The following is a 19,172-nucleotide window of genomic DNA, read 5'->3' as shown; positions in this document are numbered from 1 at the left end:
ACGACGTTAATGACAGTAAATTTTAGCGTTCCAGTAATTCCCGTCGCGCTCCATTCCCGTTCATGTAACACGGCCCGCGGAGTTGCATCGAGTTAACAATAATTTAATTGCATCTGCCGTCGATGGCCCCACCACCGCGCGGTTAACGAGCAAAAGTTACACACCGCTCGTCGGCGGGGAAAGCCTCGTTAAAAATTGTTAACCACCTGACAGAACGCATCGAGGAAGTCGGACAGATAATCGTCGCCCCAACGGTCCCAACGGAGAGGAGCGTTCACGCCCAGTCTACCATGGTTCTGACAGTATCAGTCGGCCCATCGTCGGTCCCTACCGTGAAAGTAGCTCTTCCACTCCCTCTCAGGTGGACAACCCACCGACGGGGAGAACGAACGCATTATAATACCGATCTATATTCGCGAAACGAGACGCGATCCATCACTCACTAGCCCCCAGCCTGGCACCCCTCGACACTCGATGTGCTTTTATTGTTTCTCTCTCAGGAGATTGCTTCCACTACGGTCGTTCTGGGTGGGCACCCTGGATCTTTACTGTCCACACGCTCCGACCCGACGCCGCGTGAAACTTTACGGTGGCATCAACCTGGAGACCACTGACGATTTTGGAAAATATAAGAAGGTTGCGTCAGCTTCTCTTCTGTAGTATTCCTTTAACCATTGTGTTGATAACCAACAAGACCACGGTTGATTGATAATTTAATATTTAGATTTGTTTAAATCCTGATCTGATTTTCAAATCTCAAATTAGAGATCTCGTCTTCGAATAGAATAAACCAAAAATAAAATGTAAAATAGAATAATAGAATACTACTTCTGGTAGATACCAGAAAAAAGGCTTCGTGTGCAAAGGGTTAAAAAATAAAAAAAAATTGAGAATTCAAAGTGCCTAGAGCAAGATATTCCCTACAAGCGTGCGTTCCACGTGATGTGGGTAGAAAGTAATAGTCAAAAACGGGAGCCAAGCTCGCGGCGGACACGGTTCGCGCGTGCGGCCCGCGCCGCGTCCCGATTTCACGGTCACGGCTCCTTTCGCCTCGCTTCCAGCGGGACTTTTAATAAACCCGCGGAGAAGAGCCGTGCACACGTCGCTGCGTCGCTGCGTCGCTTCACGCTGCGGCGAAACGATATTTGTTCCGTGGAATTGCGGGGAACGTCAAGTGCGCTCCGCATAATGAGGCAACGAGACGTGCTCTCGCCAAGAGACGCACCGCTCCTTCTTAGGGCTCGAGATCTTTTTCAACGGTGCGTTTGCGTTTTGAGGAACTTCGAAATTCGCTGCGACCGCGTCTCGCGTTCCGTCGCGAGGAGGACTGCGACAAAAAGATGGGGGAGATTCGTTTCTAGACTTTCCAGAGCCTGAGACTTCGTTTTAGCATCGATTGGAACCGTATAGCTCGACGCTTGAACTCTGGGATATTCAGTAAGTTAAGGTGTGTTAACAAGTTGATTCTATTTAAAATTCGCAAGACGACATCAGCATCCTGAATGCTATAACTATGTAAAAGATATTTAATATTCGAATAATCGCGAATCTAAATGGTTCTCCGTCCTCTGCGAAGTGTATTAATTTAGTCTCATTTATATTGTCTGCGGAAGACAATAACGGGACGAACGAGTTAATAAGGGAAACGAAGGGAGACAATTTGATTGCATTTTCCGCTAAATCGGAACGACAATCGTATTAGCGCCATTAAAATCGTTCGGAGAGGACTCGTTTGAATTTTAAGATTTAAATGGTCCTTCTCGGAAGGATCTGGGTCTGAGTAATCTCGTCTCAAGAGTCTAGACGCAGCCCGGGGCGCCGAACTGCTCCAAAGACGTCGAGAGACGAATCAGCATGCGAGGCATGGCTTCGGGCCGAAGAATCTTTTGAAGCCATTCGTACCGAGTAACCTTCTATCGAAGCCGTTTCGGGCATACACTTCGCAGTCGACTACAAAACCCCACTCTGAATGCCATTATGTGGCACTTCTTCGGGACACCCCAAGTACCGGGAACACGTAATTACGGGTGTCATTATTAGTGATGGGATCAAGCACCTTGCCAGCACACTCGAAACCTAACAGAGAAGATTCTCCTACAAGTATCCAGTCGGAAGTCTTCTGTTCCCTCACATCGTTAAATAGACATATGTTGATTGGGAAAGTACTCCCTCACGTTGACCAACTGTCGATGCTGAAGAAATGGAAAACTGTTTAAACCTTTTAGATCTGAATTATTTTTTTTCTTGTAATAATGTTATTTAAATTTTACAGTTAACTTGGGCTGAAATTAATATGGACAAATTTAAAAAGAAGTCTTTCTTCGTGGGAAACTTCCGCTAATACGGCAACCGCTCCTTGTATCGCGCGGATATCGTTCCAAAGTACGTAGTTGTATTCGTTGTAAAATCAATATTATCCTTTGACGAATGGTTCCGGAGATACCGAGTGCGCCTCTCCAGCGAAACGAGCTACAGATTCACAAAGACGATATACATCCGAAGAAAGTTTCCTGGTGGCGCGACGTCGAGACGATCTTTCTTTATTCCCGTCCGTGCCCCGTCTCGTCCTTTATCTTAAAATATTTCGCAAACATCCGCGGGATAATACAATTTACGCGAACTCCGGTATCAATGCCACCACGTAGTTCCCATGATTTGTGGCATTCAATTTTACTGTAGTCGGAATGTCTGCTGCGGGACGCGGGAAACTCAAACGGGATGCATCTACAGATGAAATTCTAAATATAGAATCATACACACGTACCATCTACCAAAAATCGGCATGGACTTTCCAGACAAACCAGAAAAAGAAATCCACCAAATATATGTTCGATTAACTAATTCGATTTTGTGTTGTTCATTATAAAATACCTCGAGCCGTGATTGAAATTCTAACCTTCATCATCGTTACTCGAAATTTATATTTCGATCTTTCCTTATTCCGATCTTTTATCTTAGAATATTTCACAAACACCAGCCGGATAATACAATTTACAGAAACGGCAATATCAAAGCTACCACGTAGTCCGCATGATTTGTGGTATTCAATTTTACTTCAACTGGAATGCCCGGTTCGAGACGCGACTCTCAAACGGAGGAGATATCTTCTACAGATGGAATCCTAAATAGTTCTTTGCGAGGGGAATTTTGATTTCGCCGCTCTGCATCCAGCACGCAGCCTCCGGATAGCGCGCGAACCGCGTCAAATAGCAAGGAAGATCCTCGAAAAGCATATCGGCATGCGAGGCGCAGCTTCGAGCGGAAAACCTCTTACACCTTCTCTCCTCTCAACCCCCGACTTCGTTTCAAATGCCATAACACGGCTTCTATTCTGATCCGGTAAGTACCTGGTGCAGAGTCAATAATGGAATCGACTAACTGAAAGGCTCATCGCCGAAAATGTGCTCCCCGATAGCGGGGATTCCACAATACACATTGTTGTTCCAAAGTCTTAGGACACCTGCTGCTTTTAATAAAATTCTAACGTTTGATGTTTATGTCCAAAAGTGAAAGTTTCTAATTATTTTTTAATTCTTTCCTCTTGATGTTGCACGTGCATACACGGTTATTCGGTTCATTTTAATGCTACATTTGGAAAGTGCATTTAATTCCGAATACATGTACCAATTACCGATAGAATCGAATGAAAAGTGATTATGATATTTGCATAAATAGAGAAATTATGCATTTCATATTTCACTCCACCGCAACGTTGGTGCCGCTCAACGAAACGATGTCCGCAGTCAAACGGTTAACTAAATAATTTCAGCTAGGTAATTTCATTCACAACTATGGAGGCAACTTCCACCCATTGGATATGAATATTACTCGTTAAAAAAAATATGAGTCTAATATTTTTCAATACTCTCTCTCTGCACCAATATCTAAGATATTACCCTGAAACTCTTTCTTCCCAAAAAATATTAAACAAAACAACATTCCTTCAAATTTCGAAGCAATTATACAATGTACCCCAGACTTGTCTATCTAAAGCTATCTAAAGACACCCAAGTGTTTACGTATACGTGAAGAGGTGATGGAAAAAATCAATCAATTGGAACGAACATCGAAATTATATTCACACCCCAGCTTTCGTCTAATCAATTATTTCCATCTCTGAGCATTAACCGGAATTCTCTTTCCAACGCGAATCGATTCCGATTTTATTGAAACTCGCGAAAAAGGATTCACGCTGTCGTAGAACCGTTTTAGTTTCCGCAAGAGCGCCGTACGCGCACGGCGCAAAGCAAACGAAATAACGATATTAAATGTTGCACACTCGAACGGATTGTATTGATTGTTTCGTTACAGTTCGAGTCCACGTCAAGCCCGACGACCTCGATAGGGAGGTCGACGAAAAAAAAGAGTAAACATCGCTCGTAATTCGTGACTAGTCGTGCAATTTTTAACGAACCAACTCACCCTACGCTACAAAAATCTTCATAAAGCTTATCGATATCATACGCGTCGCATAAACTATCGGGAGAGAGGAAGAAATCGTGATTCCGCGATAGTATTTGCTGTCTTGTTTCGTCGAGTTTCACCCTTTGTTAACCCTTTGCACTCTTAAGGCCACGCGTACTGCCCAGGCACTTGAAGTTTTAATAAGCGATGGATGTCTAAATACAATTAGTTATGAGATCAATATTCTTAAGCAACAGAGTTAAATAATACTAATTTTTTCACCAATAATTCCAAGCAACCTCATATAAATAATCAAATGAAAGACAATATTTTCATGAAACTATTATGATTTATGTATGATAATGTTTAGTTAATAAAAATGTAACATTATAAAAAAAAATCGTAGAATTTAACAAACTGCAAAGAGTTTTTCGTGGCTATTCCATAACTTAGAAATGTAAGAAAAGTTGTCCTGGAGTTTGCTACCTGCATGTAGGTAAATTGTTTGTACTTATGATAAATACCTGGGATGTAAAATTTCTTTGAGACTGCCTATGGTCTGACTTACCTGAAACAAAAAGGAAAAATCAAGTTAGTAACAAGGCGTAACAATTCTACCTTCAGTGGTATCAGGGGTGGAGAATTTTCTACCATAACAGAAACAAATTGAACGAAAATAAATACATAACTGAACAGCTCGCAGGTTTCTCTTTGTAGAAGCTTTGTACGGAACAAAGTTCCTCGATGCTTTCCGTTACATTCTTGCGCAAGGAATGGCCTCCGCTGCCACGATTTCCACCATTTCCACTGTTTTTCCTCCCCCAATCCGACGAAGTCTGGCAACGCAACCGCCATTCTGACCCACTAACGAGCCTCGGTTAAAAACAAAGGATTTATTCACCGCTTCAAGGAGCTTCGGGATCGAAAAGGCGATTTCCATTTACCGCGATTGCAACCAACGTTTCTCGTGCACAGATTTCGTTGCAACGGGAATACTCGTTGCATCCCCAGGAGGAGGGGGATGAGGCCAGACGACGAGGAGTGGGGCACTTTTAAACAGAACAGCTACAACGTTTACGAAAACGCATGTGTGCGTGTATACACGTAACTGCATTTACGCTGAATCCTATTTACGGTGGGTAAAATCGCATTGGGGGGATCCCATGGCAGAAGTACCTTGGGAATAGCCTCTGCACAGTTATACACCCCTTCCCCCGACACACCCCTCCTCGTGGCGACGTGGGTGCAGCAGCGTATGCAGAAGCACCAGCATTTTTACGCAAGAACTCTGCACGCCGAGCAGTTTCGCCAGCTTTGGTATTTTTAACGTTCTTCGCTGTTTTTCTGTTCCGCTCCCCTTGCTTTTTTTTTACCGATACCGTTCGCCATTGCACGACTCTGAGAATTCTTTGAGAATTGTTCGCGAATTAAAAGAGAAATATTTCAATTCCTTAAATATAAAAAGCCTTTCCCTTTTCTGGAAAGACCAGTTTCTCTCGAAAACTACATTAATTGGATTTTATTTTATTTTTTCAATACTAATTTTAATCCAAGTTAATCGTACAAATTAAATTACATTGATACGAGAAAAAAAATAATTCAGGTCTGGAAAGTCTGAAATTTCCATAGAATAATACCTCAAGAAGCGATATTATGGAAACCAAAATATTAATGTCAGCCATTTATGCAAGACACGTGAAGAAAACGTGTTAAAAAAAGAAACTGTTTCTCGCACCTCCAGGACGTTTTACGTGATACTCGTGCGATAAACCATGCCTCGGTTTTAGCGTTGCAAAGCTAATGCGAATAGTAATGAATTGAATACTACCACTGAACTAAATCGCACACGGTCTAAACTGAAACGTGAATGAGCTTCAAATAGAGCAGAACTAATCACAGACGGAATATAAATGGAACGCACGTGTATCCACGGCGGATCCTCTTGATCGTTTGGAGTCAACCTAATTTAGATCATAAATTCCGCGACGATGACTAATTATTTTTTTTCTCGTCCAATTTTTATTCACTTACTCAAACTGATCTCGGATTCTTTTCGTTCGTAAAACGTTCGTGAAACTTTAACGTCCCCGATTATACAACGGCGAAATGTTTGCATCTACGAAACATGTAGATCGCGGAAAACGTATTCAAAATGTATGCAGAATATATTTCATAAATGATTATAATAATATTAATATTTCATTTTGCATAAGTGCACGCGTTCCGCAATCGTTTTACATATATTCTTAATATTCATGTCCACGGTAAGTATATAATTTTCGCAGCCTAACAATAGGGTGGGTGGAGGACATATAGTTTGAGGATCTTCAAAATAAAAAATTACATGTAATCTTTCTACAATTTTCACCACGTAAAATTGTTTTTTTTTTTTTCAATAAGCACACTTGCAGATAACTAGTTAAGCTTTATAGACTTTAAGCTTTATAGAGCAGATTTCAAATGGGATGAATGAAACCATTTAAACCGACCATGGCTGGCGATCAGTTTTATAAATTCCGCGATTCTTCCGCGATTTATTCATCGAGCCGACTATTTGTTCACTACGCCTCGTTCCCCTTGGTTTCGTGAATGCCGACAGTAGCGCACTGCGACGTGGTATTACTAAACATATCATTTATTCACCAAACAGTCGGAATGCACGTAGGGCGAGCAGGTCGCTGGCCCCTGCGTTGTGCACCTAGCACAATAAAGCCGTCGGGCGGCACATGTTTGCGAACATCGAACAGAATTCAGTGTGGACATGCGTTAGCAAATATCCGCGAATTCTTTCGGGCCCCTACTTCCGCGATGCTATCGAGAAAAAAAATCCTGTTTTTTTCGCTCACTGTAGAATTGATTGCGATTCAACTGCGCGACCGCGGTCATTGTTTCCGTCTCGGCGCACGGCGTTCATTCCTCCGCTAGATTGGGTCGGTCACGAAGCCACGATTAACGACGATTGCGCGACAATTTTTAGACTGGCGTGAAATTATGATGATCGAGATAATCGTTCAGGGAGCACGCGCAATGACGAGGCTGGGTGTCCCTGCTAGACTGGAACGAACATCTGTTCCGCGGTAACATGTGATGTCACGTTTACACTATTTCTGGCACAAATTAATTAGTGTCAAGATGACGAGAGATCGAGTTCAAACGTGCTAGCAAAAATAACAAACGTACAGCGTATGGGATTTATTGCAGAGTTAAATGGAGGTGCGAGTACTAATTGCTGAAGGTTGGGAGGCAGTTAACCTGACGAAGAATTGAGGGTAATTGTGCTTAGGGAGTTTACAAACTCATCAACAAGCGAATGAACTCTCTTGTGTTACATAATACATTTTGAAAATAACAAAACTCTAAACATAGAAGCTAGACTACTAAAAGGTTAACACGTGCCTATCTGTCCATAAATGTGTGCATCGTAGAAGCCTTACAGCTCCGTCTTAACAAGCTCCTAGACCTTTACACAGGGGATGGCAGGCAATCCAGCGAATCACGTTCCTAAGTAATTCCAAAAATTGAACCAAACAGAAATTGCCCTAATAGGAATGCCGCAAACGGCGCACAATTAATTCTATCTCAGAATTTCGGAGACTCCATCGCCTCTGCGATGCTTACCATGCAAGGCAGTCGTCTAAGAAAGCGAACCCACAATTATTTTGGGAAGTATGTAAATCCGACGGAGTTGCCAGAAACTGGTTCGTATTCCCCTGGAAGATTTCTTATCAAAGGTAGCAGGAGAGGAGCATTCCATGCATAACCGTTCCCGGAATATACCGAAAAATTGTATTCTCTTCCATACATATTACCCGGCAGCATCCACTTCGCCCGGCTAAACTCTAATTTAAATTCCGATGCGCTTAGATCGGAATAGATTCTGCATGCAGGAACGCGGCCGTGGTATCGCAGCGTCGGACGTCGATGCTAGGCGTTGGGTAGCTTCCAAAATGTCCCATCCTCCCTCCGGGAGATTGTTCTCTCCTCTTATCCAACCACGGGGGTGGATTAATAAATATAAATCAACAAAGGGACTTGCCATGCATACAAGCAAAACAAAACGAAAATTTCTTTTATGATTCAAAGGAGATAAAAGATGTTACCAGCACAAGGCGTACCTCAGTCGCAAAATGATATAAAACCGCAACATCGTCTAACTACTTTTTTATACTAGAATTAAAAGCTTGAGAGAATAATTTTCTTAGAAACAATAGGTACCTATTTAACTGTGCATGAAATTCTTCTTGAAGTAGGAACGTACTTTGTATTATTCACAGACTTTGTTCGTGACTCGGGCCAAGGAGTCGAGAGGTCGATAAATACTCGTGATCAAGACTGCGAATGCTGGATTAAAAAATTTCCGCGGCGAATTAGGAAACGCTATTTGCCCAGCAATCGTCCGAAACGCTCGTTAATGGATTTCTCGAGCAAGCGTTCCGCCGCGGGACGACGACCGAGTGTGCATCAGCCTGTACACTCTCGCCTTGCGCAGCATTTTCATCCCATTCCGCCGGCCTTTTTCAGCCACTTTACCCGACTGCAGTGGCGAACCGCCGACAATGCGGAATAGGAATTTCATTCTGCGCGAAATGCCGCGGTCGCTTTTCGTTTTTTCCTCGGCCGAGCACCCGCGCCTGTCCTGCATCCGGTCCCGCGTCGTGATTACATTCGACTCAGCTCGGCATGCGTGCGACCAGGGAGAGCAACAGAGAGAAAGAGAGCTCGACGGATACCGAAATTAACTGCAAAGCAAGATCTCGTTACCATTTCGCCTCGAGGCTCCTTCCACGACGACCCACTGCCGCCGCAGCACCCGAAATAATCGCGTGTTGAGGTTGGATATTCCTATCAGCGTTAGACGCGTGCGTCCAAAATCGCATACAGACCAAGACAACCGAAAGCACAGATGCTATTCGGTCTGTACGCGGCTTAAACACCAAAGCCATCCATGTATCCTGACCTTGCGTATGCCAGCGTACCTCTAGATTCGAACACATGTGATTTCGATCGTCTTGATTCTTAGATCTGCTCCTGACTTAAGAGCCGAGGCAATCGAGTAAGTACATGTGTTGAAATCGTTCGGTAAAGTTCGAACACGTGTGCCTTCGGTTTTTTTCGAAAGTAATCCAATTGCTTTTAGAGACCGTCTTCATAAACATTGGAAAGAGAATGTTATATTCATAGACATATTTATGATTATTTCGAAGATGACTTAAGATGCCTTCAGCCGAGTTTTCAGTTGCTCGCCGCGTACGCGAAATGCTTTTCTTTGGGAGAGTCGGGACCAAGACGCCCGACTAAACCGGAGAACGATTTATCGTGTTGCATTATTTATCCGTATGCCAGCCGCAGCGACCGCTGGCGAAGTATTCTCTCTGTTTCTAGTTCGCGGCTGCTCCATATGAGTCGTTAAATATTAACAGGCGCTTCCTGGATCACTTCGCGGTGCCTCTATTCTTTCCACTGCTTCTCTTCGCCACTCGCTTTCCAACCCATTAACCTCAAAAAGAGTGCACCGCGAGCCGTCACGTTAAAGACTTGGGAGTATTACATTTCAATTTAAATTTGCACGAGAGACATGCTCGCAGTTAACTTTGTACTGAATAAACTGATAAAATTTTTTTTTACTCTAAAACAATTAATAAAGTATTATACGTAACGATGATCAAATTTCACATACCACTCCGTGCTAATAGCTACCTAAAGATAGATACTGTTTTCTTTTTTTAAAGGGAAAAACAAAGAATTGCAAGTAAAAACGTTTGGAGACTTTTTCTCGCATAGACGAAGACATTTCTGGTTAAGCGCATAAGAGCTACGGAACTGCATCGTCCTCGGTTTCCTGCTGATTTACTTTGACGAACGACGGTTTCAGATTTGTGTACACTTTGGAAATATCATCGCGAGAGGATCTCGCACGACGTAAATTGTCGAGAGGAGAAGAAGGAGTACGTGAAGCAATTTCTGAGAAAGTGGGGTATCCGACATCCAGCCTTTTGTATATTATCTTCCGAGATTAAACATGAAATTTTGTACGCACTGAAAAGAGACTAGGTCAACAAATATATGTCGTCACAAAGGATTGAATGCTTCCGTCTATAGACAAGAGCATTATGGAGTAGGCAGATGGATAGACGTTTATTGGTCTGGAGTAATACTATTCTCCTCGAGGATAAACGAATAATGCAACGACTGCGATAGCACAAAGTCGATAAATTACTTGACGATTACATCAATTATTAAAAATGGAAGAGATTAAACGCGACACTCTGTTTCCAAAAATATTAAACCGATAGTAGACTAAAAGTGCAAATCTTCCAGTCGTCTCGCATCGCGGTCGATCGTTCAAAAAAGTATTCCAGGTAGAAACGACCTCAAACAGACACCGAGCCACGGATCTCGCCATGAAACGACGTGCCGAGCGGTACGGAGAAGTTAAACGAAGCGAATAAAAGAATTAGACCAGGAAAATTGGATTCAGCTGCCTGAAGAGACGGGGACGGAAGTGGTTGAGCACACAAGAGCCGGGGACTCGACGAATGTATCAGGTGTACATCTTTAATCAACTTCGATTCGTCTTATCGAACGTATTCTTCTTTCGTATCTCCATTCACCTGGCAAACAATAACGATGACAAATCTTTGAAACGTACTCCCCGTAAACAATTAGGTACGATTTAATTGTTTTAACTAAAAATTGTAAAATCAGATACAGAAGACACGGAAACATGGTCTATTGTTAAAAAAAAAATCAAAAGCAGACAGGACTAAACACGACGAGCAAACCTTTTGCAATATTCTATATCGCCCTAGGTTTCATACATTTAAATAGATAATGCAAGTACAAACACGAGTTTACTCGTGACCGGTTAACAATGTGTCAACAATGTAAAACTTCTGCTATAATTTAAGAGCAGAGCTGCAGACTACAGACGAGGTCAAATAAACTGTCCCCTTAGGAAGTCATCTTAAGTCTCACAACCGACACAGCATATCCAATAAAGACAAAATTCACTGCGTCTTTAATACCTCCACTATCTTCCCACCATCTACGTTCAGGAACGAACAGAATACACACACCACGGCCATGGAGATTTAAAGAACAACGTCGTTCGATTTGAACGGCAGCTCCGTTTCGACCATTGTCGCCATACAACACGAAAGTTTGTTCGGCCGCGTCGAAAGGACCTCCTTGGACAGAGGGGAAAAGTTAACCCGCGCGTATAAAGGAATCGGACCGTTGGATTGGAACGTGGGCAGCAGATGGGCAGGTCGGGGAAGCGGGCGGGTGGAGAACAGGCATCTATGAGGACAAGAAATCGAGCGCTAGGAGTCCCGGGGTCGGTCGTCCAGGGCTGGTCTGGATGCCCGCGGCTGTTCTGGTTCTAAGATTACGATCATAACGAAAAACCTTCTCGCTCCCATTGGCCGTCAACTGGCTGGCCTTCTCTCTTTCCTCACTGCCACTTCCTATCCCTTCGTCTCGGTCAGTCCCTTCCGCGAGCTGTTCCCTCTTTCGTCCTCTCCCAGCGTCGTTCTCTGTATGAGAACGTCCGGCGACGGCTGCATCGCGTAGAAGCATTGCGCGCCACGGCATGCATTATGGAACGAGCGGGCAACGATTCTACCGGAAAAATTGCGGACACGCGAGACGGACGCGATCTGCAGCCCGACTACCTATCTACCTCGGTAGATATGTACCTAACCACCGACCTACCACTCCGACGCGAGCTAACCCCGGCGCTGGTCGTCGGAGAAGATTGCTTTCCTATATTGCGTCCCTCCACTGTTACGGCTCCTTTCCATTTTAGAAGAAACGCTCGAGACCCCCGCAACGTCAATGCTTCACGGATCATACGTCCGGCAGCAATAAGCAGCCTGTTCGCGAGATCCAACATCAACGGATGTCCGTCGAATTTCAACCATCAGGATTTTATTTTCGCCCTTAGCTGCGCGCTGAGAATCGTAAACGGGTGCTTGGGAAATGCGCGAAAGAAATGTCTGATCTGGAAACCATTTGTTGCATTTGAATGATTGTGGGGTGGACATTTCTTCACGAGGAAACCATCTAGATCTATAACCATCGAGAATGTAACACTACCGTGATCCTTAGGTTTTGTTTTTAAAGAGTTTTAAAAATGATGAACAATTATTTTTGGAGCAAAATTACCTGTCCGCTGAAGGCTCCTGCGGGGTTATCTCCACCGTTTGGCTGTTTCACAGTTCTACCTCCGCATAAACAAGTAAGTACTGTTGGGAGTTGAAAAGAATGGTCCCCAGGAGTACCATGAGGTAAGAGAAATGGTTCCCGACTCCGCATGTGAACTGCGTTTCCTTATACTTGCTTTAGTGGTAGTGTGTTAGGAAGAAGGCTAAGTTTAACACTGGCCAGAGGATGATTCTTTGGAAGAGCGAGAATTCTGACCAGCTCTCCCAACAGGGCCACGTTTTTCAACCCTCAACTACTCTCTAAATGCTCTACTGTGGAACAACAGCTGCAAATAAAATATACCTGCCTTCTTATTTTTCTGTCTTCAACTCTTGCGTACTTAACCAACCGTAATTACACGTAATTTTTACAGAGCGTTCGTCAATTACGCGATTAAACGCTCCGCCGAAGACTGCCATAATAATTCACAAAGAGAACTTTCAACTCGAAAGCAAGCGCCACGAAAGATGCAAGCGTATCACGTACCCCGTGTATAAATAATTTCTGTTATTACCATTAATCGCTTAAGAAGCCCTCGATTAACCTCAACCAAACACACATTCCGTCTTCCCATCGCTGGAGGTTCGTTATTCGGCGCGATCTCATCGGGGATCTACTAGACCAAGCGATTTGCGGGGCTATTAACGATCGGTCAAGGTAGCCGGGACGCAACCTTCGAATCTATCTGCAGGAAGAGGGATATTATTTCGATTAAAGCGAACGTTGCCCGAAGAGAGGCTCACGGATGGAGAGAAATTATGGCCAGTCCACGCTGGTGAAGGGTTTAGCGAGGCAAAATTGCTGTCGTTAATCGTGCAAGGTAATCAGAAAAGGAAGAACATCTGTCGCGGAGTTGACAGTGACGCAGCGTGATGCCGAGCGAATTTGTCGTCGCTGGGAAATTCTGCGCGAAGTAGCCCCCTGTGCCGCAGCCAATGATGAAACGACGCACAACGCGGCCAGCGAGGGAGGTGTTGCAAAAGAAATATGCAACGACAAATGTGCAAACGAGAAAGGGCGTGGGAGGTGGTGACGTTGCTGCTCCGTCGCTCGTCCCATTCGCGTCACGGGAAAGCCACGCAAGAGATAAAAAAGAGAGAAACGACGCATCCATCTCCCTCGGCTGGGCCCCGATGTTATGAGGAACCGGGTAAAGTGACAACAGCCGAGCAACGCCGATGAAAGGGAGGATACCGCCGTAATCCTTTTGAGTCCGGTTCTCATGAAGAGTTTGCGTCATCAGATGCGGCTGCGCAGCGACGTTTTAAATTTAACAGTGCCCGAAAATAAGCCGCGCGACCGTCCTACAAAACGTATATTCTATGCACGTACGCTTTTGTGCCTCCTCTAGCGAAATTAAACCGGTTCGAAACGATTTCTGCCGTTTCCACCTCGCGACGTCTCTCTGTCCAGGCCATGATATCAAACGACTGACTTCCACGGATCCGGAAGATACGTTTAAACGAGCCCCATTTCGACGAAACGGGAGACACGCGAGCCTGATTTTCATCGCCGGGGACTCTTCTCAACGGGGGTCGCGTGGGCCCCCCACTGGGGCCACGATGTATTTCTCAAGGGTTAAGAATGGAGGTAAAAAAGATATTAGAGGTTGTCTCTTCGGAGTAGGTCGGAAAAATGATAAAAAAGGAAAGAATTTCTATTGATAAACATGGGGGAGGTTTTATGACGACTTGGAGAATCATGCATCGATACTGGTAAGGATGTAATTTTTAAGACCATTACCATAAACTGAATATGGAAAATGAGTGGCAGTCAACATGTTAAATGGTGACCCAATTACAAATCAACCCCCCTTTAATAAACAAAATGAGTATTTTACAGGTGTTCACCTCAGGTGTTTTCACCTGTTGTAGAAACATGCATCATTTAGGGTAAGTTGGTGTTGCCATCGTGTTACGAGTAAAAATGTAAATTAGGCAAATTATTAAAATGAAACAAGGAACTATTCTCGTTTAACTGGAGGAGTCACCCAAGCCAAATAAGGTTGAGAAGTACTGTTCCACATCGGCGCGTCGGAATGGGGACACTTCGAACGGCTCTTTCTTTTTTATTATACCGCGTTTTCAGGTTAAAAGAAAAAAGATTATCCCTTTCACGGAGGAGTACGATCTCGCACTGCGAAATACAGTTTCGATAAGAGCAATACATCATGCCCGGTGACTGAAAATTGTCCAAGATAATCGTCAGCGAAAAATAAAACGACAAAGTGTCGTACAAAATGACGAGCTGCGCGTAATGACAGGCCGCTGGCTTCGGTTGGTAAGATTGATAACTATCCGATGCAGCGATCGAAACGAGAAACCCATTACTTATCCCCGAAAGGACTATCATTATGCGCGTTCCCCCACGCGGCACGGTATTTCGAACGATCTGCGCACGATTCGACGCACCGGTTCGGTAGCGTAAGAGTAATTAGTTGTGATTATTTCATGTCTACGTTCGGAAAATGAATGTAATCGTGATAGAAACGCGTACGCTGGAAACTATCGTTTCTAATTCTGCGTATTCGATACCAGGGACAATGATTACGCCTTTTTTCCATAGTTGACATCTCGCTGAAAGAATGTTTCCTGTTTTGCATTACGCTCCGCTGCTTTCTTTAAAAGACAAATATTTCCCTGTTACTCGAACTATTTTCTATTATATTGTTAAGAATTTCCAAGGAACTGGAGAAAATTCGACGCGAGCAGAAAGAGAGAAGAGCTTTTCTAGAATAACGTGCTTCCAAGGACACTCACCTGAAGATGGAGCTGTCCGTTGTTGTCGACCCATCCGATGACCATGTCAGCTGCAACACTGCCGCGGCCGTCATCCTTCGTGAAACCGAGACTCACGTAGCCGAGAGTCTTCGCTTGAATTTCGAACGTAACATCCGTCTCGCCGGGCGTCCAAAGAAGTAAGAATCTATTGTTCAAGACAGCGCTGTGTTTCCACTCGACGGAGAGGATGCCGTTGACGAGAAGGAGAACGAGACACGACGCGATTGCGGCCTTCATCTTTACGGTTGATGGCGCTTCAAAACATCTGCAACAACAGAATTATGGTGTCATTAGTGTTTTGCTGACATGGTAGCGACAAAACAATGGCACTGCATGTTCACAATAATACGTGGGAATTGAATTAACCTATCCCTTTCCTGCTTGGCTCCTTTACGACAGGGATAGGCAACCCTGGGGTCCAATGGAGGTGCTCTATTTTGCTACTATATAAATTTTACATTTTCAAACTACCGTCAGTCTCATAAATATTCGTACCCTATTTCCTCTATGTCTATTAAAGAAATAATGTAGAAATTGGAATGAATTGGTCAAACATTTTAGGATTAAGGAATGACTCGTTCCGCATAGAAAAACAATTTCAAAATCCATGAAAGTAACAATGTAAAACTTGAGAGGTGCTCATCGACAATCGCGTCCCATAAGAGTCGAGCACGGACTCCGTAAGTCGAGTTTCCACGCTAGCGACGTGTCGTTAGGCTTCTATTTAGGAGTTTTACGCGGCCATAGACGACCGAGCAATATTTTCCTTCAATATTTTAACAGCCGTGGCTCGCCATTAACCGCGCTGCCGATGCACGGACGAAGCCACTTGGCCCCCTTTAAAGCGCAAACGACTCGACGGGCTACCGTGCACGACCAGTTGTTCCTGGCCCGATCTTCCTTGTTTCGCATGCGACCCGTTTTATCGCTCTTAAGGGCACTCCCGTGTACGTCCCGTGCCCCGGTATATTCACTCGTTTCCCACGTAAAATCGTATTAACCTCTTTATCGTCCCCGTACTCGCTCCACTTGCCGCTCAAGATAGGGATAGAGAGGATGCCAACGCGACGGGTTGCACGCTCTCGAAAATTAAGTCACCGTTCGAAAATTCCTAGCTGGCTCTGTTAATCCGATTTCAGCAACTACAAATACGCCCAAACTGATTTATTTCGCCGTCCGTCGGTGCTAAACCTGTCAACCTTATTTTAAACGCGATCGATATCGATCAGAAGCAGAAGCCCTCGAAGGTTCATTAAGGCAGAAAGCGAGGAATATCTAGTCTCATCAAAAATGTAACACTCTAATGAAGCGATGCACGTTGGAAACAGAGATGAAATGGTCTTATCAATTTCCAATGAGAAACAGGGAATTTGAATAGTATATGGAGTAACATATTCTGCTTTCAAATTTTCTCCCAAATCAAATCTTCCTGTTAAAGGTATTTTCGGACTTTGATACCTAAATATACTATTAATCGAAGTATTAAGGTGCTCCAATTCAATACCAGTTATACAAATACATTTGCGGTGTTGTAAGACGTTCCTTGAGACGTCTCGATTACTAATTTTAATTCCAGACCTAACCCAGACCTAACCCTGCTCCTTCCGTGACCTACATGAACTCCGAGGATCGCAATCGTAGGTGGGAGGGGGACAAAACGGTCCGGCAGATCCGTAATTAGGATAGCCCTAGATGAAACTAGGACCTTCAGGCTGTCTCCGGCGCACCGAAGAATTTTAATCAAGAGAAACCAGGCCGTTGATCATGGAATTCGTTACGGACGTCTCTGTACGCGGTTGTCCGTCTTCAGGGTGATATTTCTTCGCGCCAGGCTGCGTTTACGACCACCTGGTACAGGTGATCGAGGTTTGGATCTACTCGTATCGTAAATTTATTTCGAGGAAACGAGGTGATCACGAATGGAACGAATCTGCCTGGAGCGATCATTTGCTCTGTTATATTCGGTGTCCTTAACCATGATTGACGTTGACCCTAATTCCTGATCCTGACGGGGTGATCCGATTATCAGAGACGACAGTGATACCGCGGATACCACCCCGTCCGGTTCTTTGTGAAAACGCGTCGATCTGACCGCTATCAATTTCACTTTGTTTCAAAGGAGTATCCCGACGTTATCACGCTTGGGTCGATGACTATAACGTAATTAACGTCTCGGGTGAATAGATGCGCGAACAAAGGGAAAAATCCCACGGTGAAACAAGAGAATGATCGTGCCACGGGTCGAGAAAAGACCCCTGAATTTATATTCGCGGCAATCAAGCAAGACGGGAATTCGAGGATGAGTGAAAGAGTCAATTTGCGCCAGGCAGCGGAATAAAACGCTGTGCACACGCCCGCTCGTGTGCGAAGCTGCGCAACGCGAGTCACGAGGATGCGACAAAAACAACGAAGGAAACGCCGATGGGACGCAAAGCGGAGGAAAAAAATCATAACACGCTGGAAAGCCTGATCAAAGGGGACAGAATTCCATTAGAGCATCGATTTCTCGTACTGACTCAAGTTTATAATTTTCTCGTTGCCAGGACGACTGCTCGGCCTGATGGAATACTTGTTACGAGGAAGCTTCGTCGTTCGCGATGAAAACGAGAGAAATAAAAATTCGATACGATTGATAGCTTCGGAGATAAAAATTCATCCGGGCAGATCATTTTTGCGGATTAGATTATCGAACTCTTGTTGGCAAAGTTCGTCGTGGCATAACTAGTGCATATTGAATAGAGCGAATCATCGATAAGAGTCGCGAAATTAGTACAGCGTGAATTTGCACTATAGAAGGGAAGAAGAATTTCAAAAAGTGCTTCATTGCGATGTCATAAAAGTGTTAAACAAACGAATCAAATAAAAATGCAAAATTCAACGACTGGGACTGCAAGCGAAACGCTTCGACGGCCCTTGAAACGGCGATTATTCGAGCGGGGAAACGGTTCGATTGTCAGGACTGGAAGGGATGAAAAAGCAGATGGAGGACCGTCCCGAAATCTCTTTTGTCCTGGCACGGCGTGCAAACATGTGCTTGGTAAATCAGCAGGACGCTGTTAAGAGAACTGTCAATTCGAAAGCAATCGATTCGATTAATAGTAACGATCGTATGACGCTTGAACGGGGTGATGCGAATCGAGGGGAGGACGCAGTTACGAAGTGTCAGACGAGTGGTGCGCTGCTGGCCATTGAACTATTCGTTTCGCGCGGCTGGGAAAGCAGAGAATTAAGCGCTTCACAGAGGGACCATCGATTGGTCAAATCTGCGAGCGCGACTCGATGTTTTTCGCACACCTGCGATTCGCGAGCATTTCGTTAGACCGGTTTCTCGACCAATGTGGGCTATTTTAGCGAGTACCTAACATGTCTTAAAAGGGGATGTTCTAGTCTGCGGAAATGTAGAAGCATCTTTGTAAATTTGTCCTTTTTCAGAAATTACAGTATTTACCAATATGATACAATTTCATAATTTGAAATATAATAGCCAGGAATAAATTGAATATACTAAAGGCTTACAAATTTAAATCCATAAAAGAACCCTCTGAAACTCGATATTAAAACAGCACGTACCGAATGATATGTGTTAATATTAAACATTCTGATATTTAATACTAAAACATTTTAATATTTACGGATCATATCACGTTGCAAACCTAAAATGGTCGTGATTATTTAAAATTAATTATAGTCGAATTACATGTTCGAAAAATTTGCATATATTCCATAAATATATAGTGTTTGTAGAGTACACGTATTCATTTGTGGATATTTATTTTTAATGAA

The 19,172-nt window shown here is 43.9% G+C and overlaps 1 protein-coding gene across 2 annotated transcripts in view; it reads right to left on the bottom strand.

Annotated features, from left to right (window-relative positions):
- Positions 1 to 19,172, bottom strand: part of LOC128888496 (MOXD1 homolog 2) — a 222,454-nt gene that overhangs the window by 97,858 nt on the left and 105,424 nt on the right. For both annotated transcript variants that reach the window (XM_054145390.1, XM_054145389.1), the window contains exon 2: positions 15,369 to 15,654. In XM_054145390.1, coding sequence (XP_054001365.1) covers positions 15,369 to 15,626 — 258 coding nt within the window. In that variant the 5' untranslated portion in view covers positions 15,627 to 15,654. The remainder of the gene's footprint in view (positions 1 to 15,368; positions 15,655 to 19,172) is intronic.

The sequence above is a fragment of the Hylaeus anthracinus genome, unplaced genomic scaffold (assembly GCF_026225885.1).
Source record: "Hylaeus anthracinus isolate JK02 unplaced genomic scaffold, UHH_iyHylAnth1.0_haploid 11994, whole genome shotgun sequence".
Taxonomy (NCBI): Eukaryota; Metazoa; Arthropoda; class Insecta; order Hymenoptera; family Colletidae; genus Hylaeus; species Hylaeus anthracinus.
The sequence above is the reverse complement of the archived record's forward strand: the minus strand, read 5'-3'. Positions and strand labels throughout refer to the sequence as shown.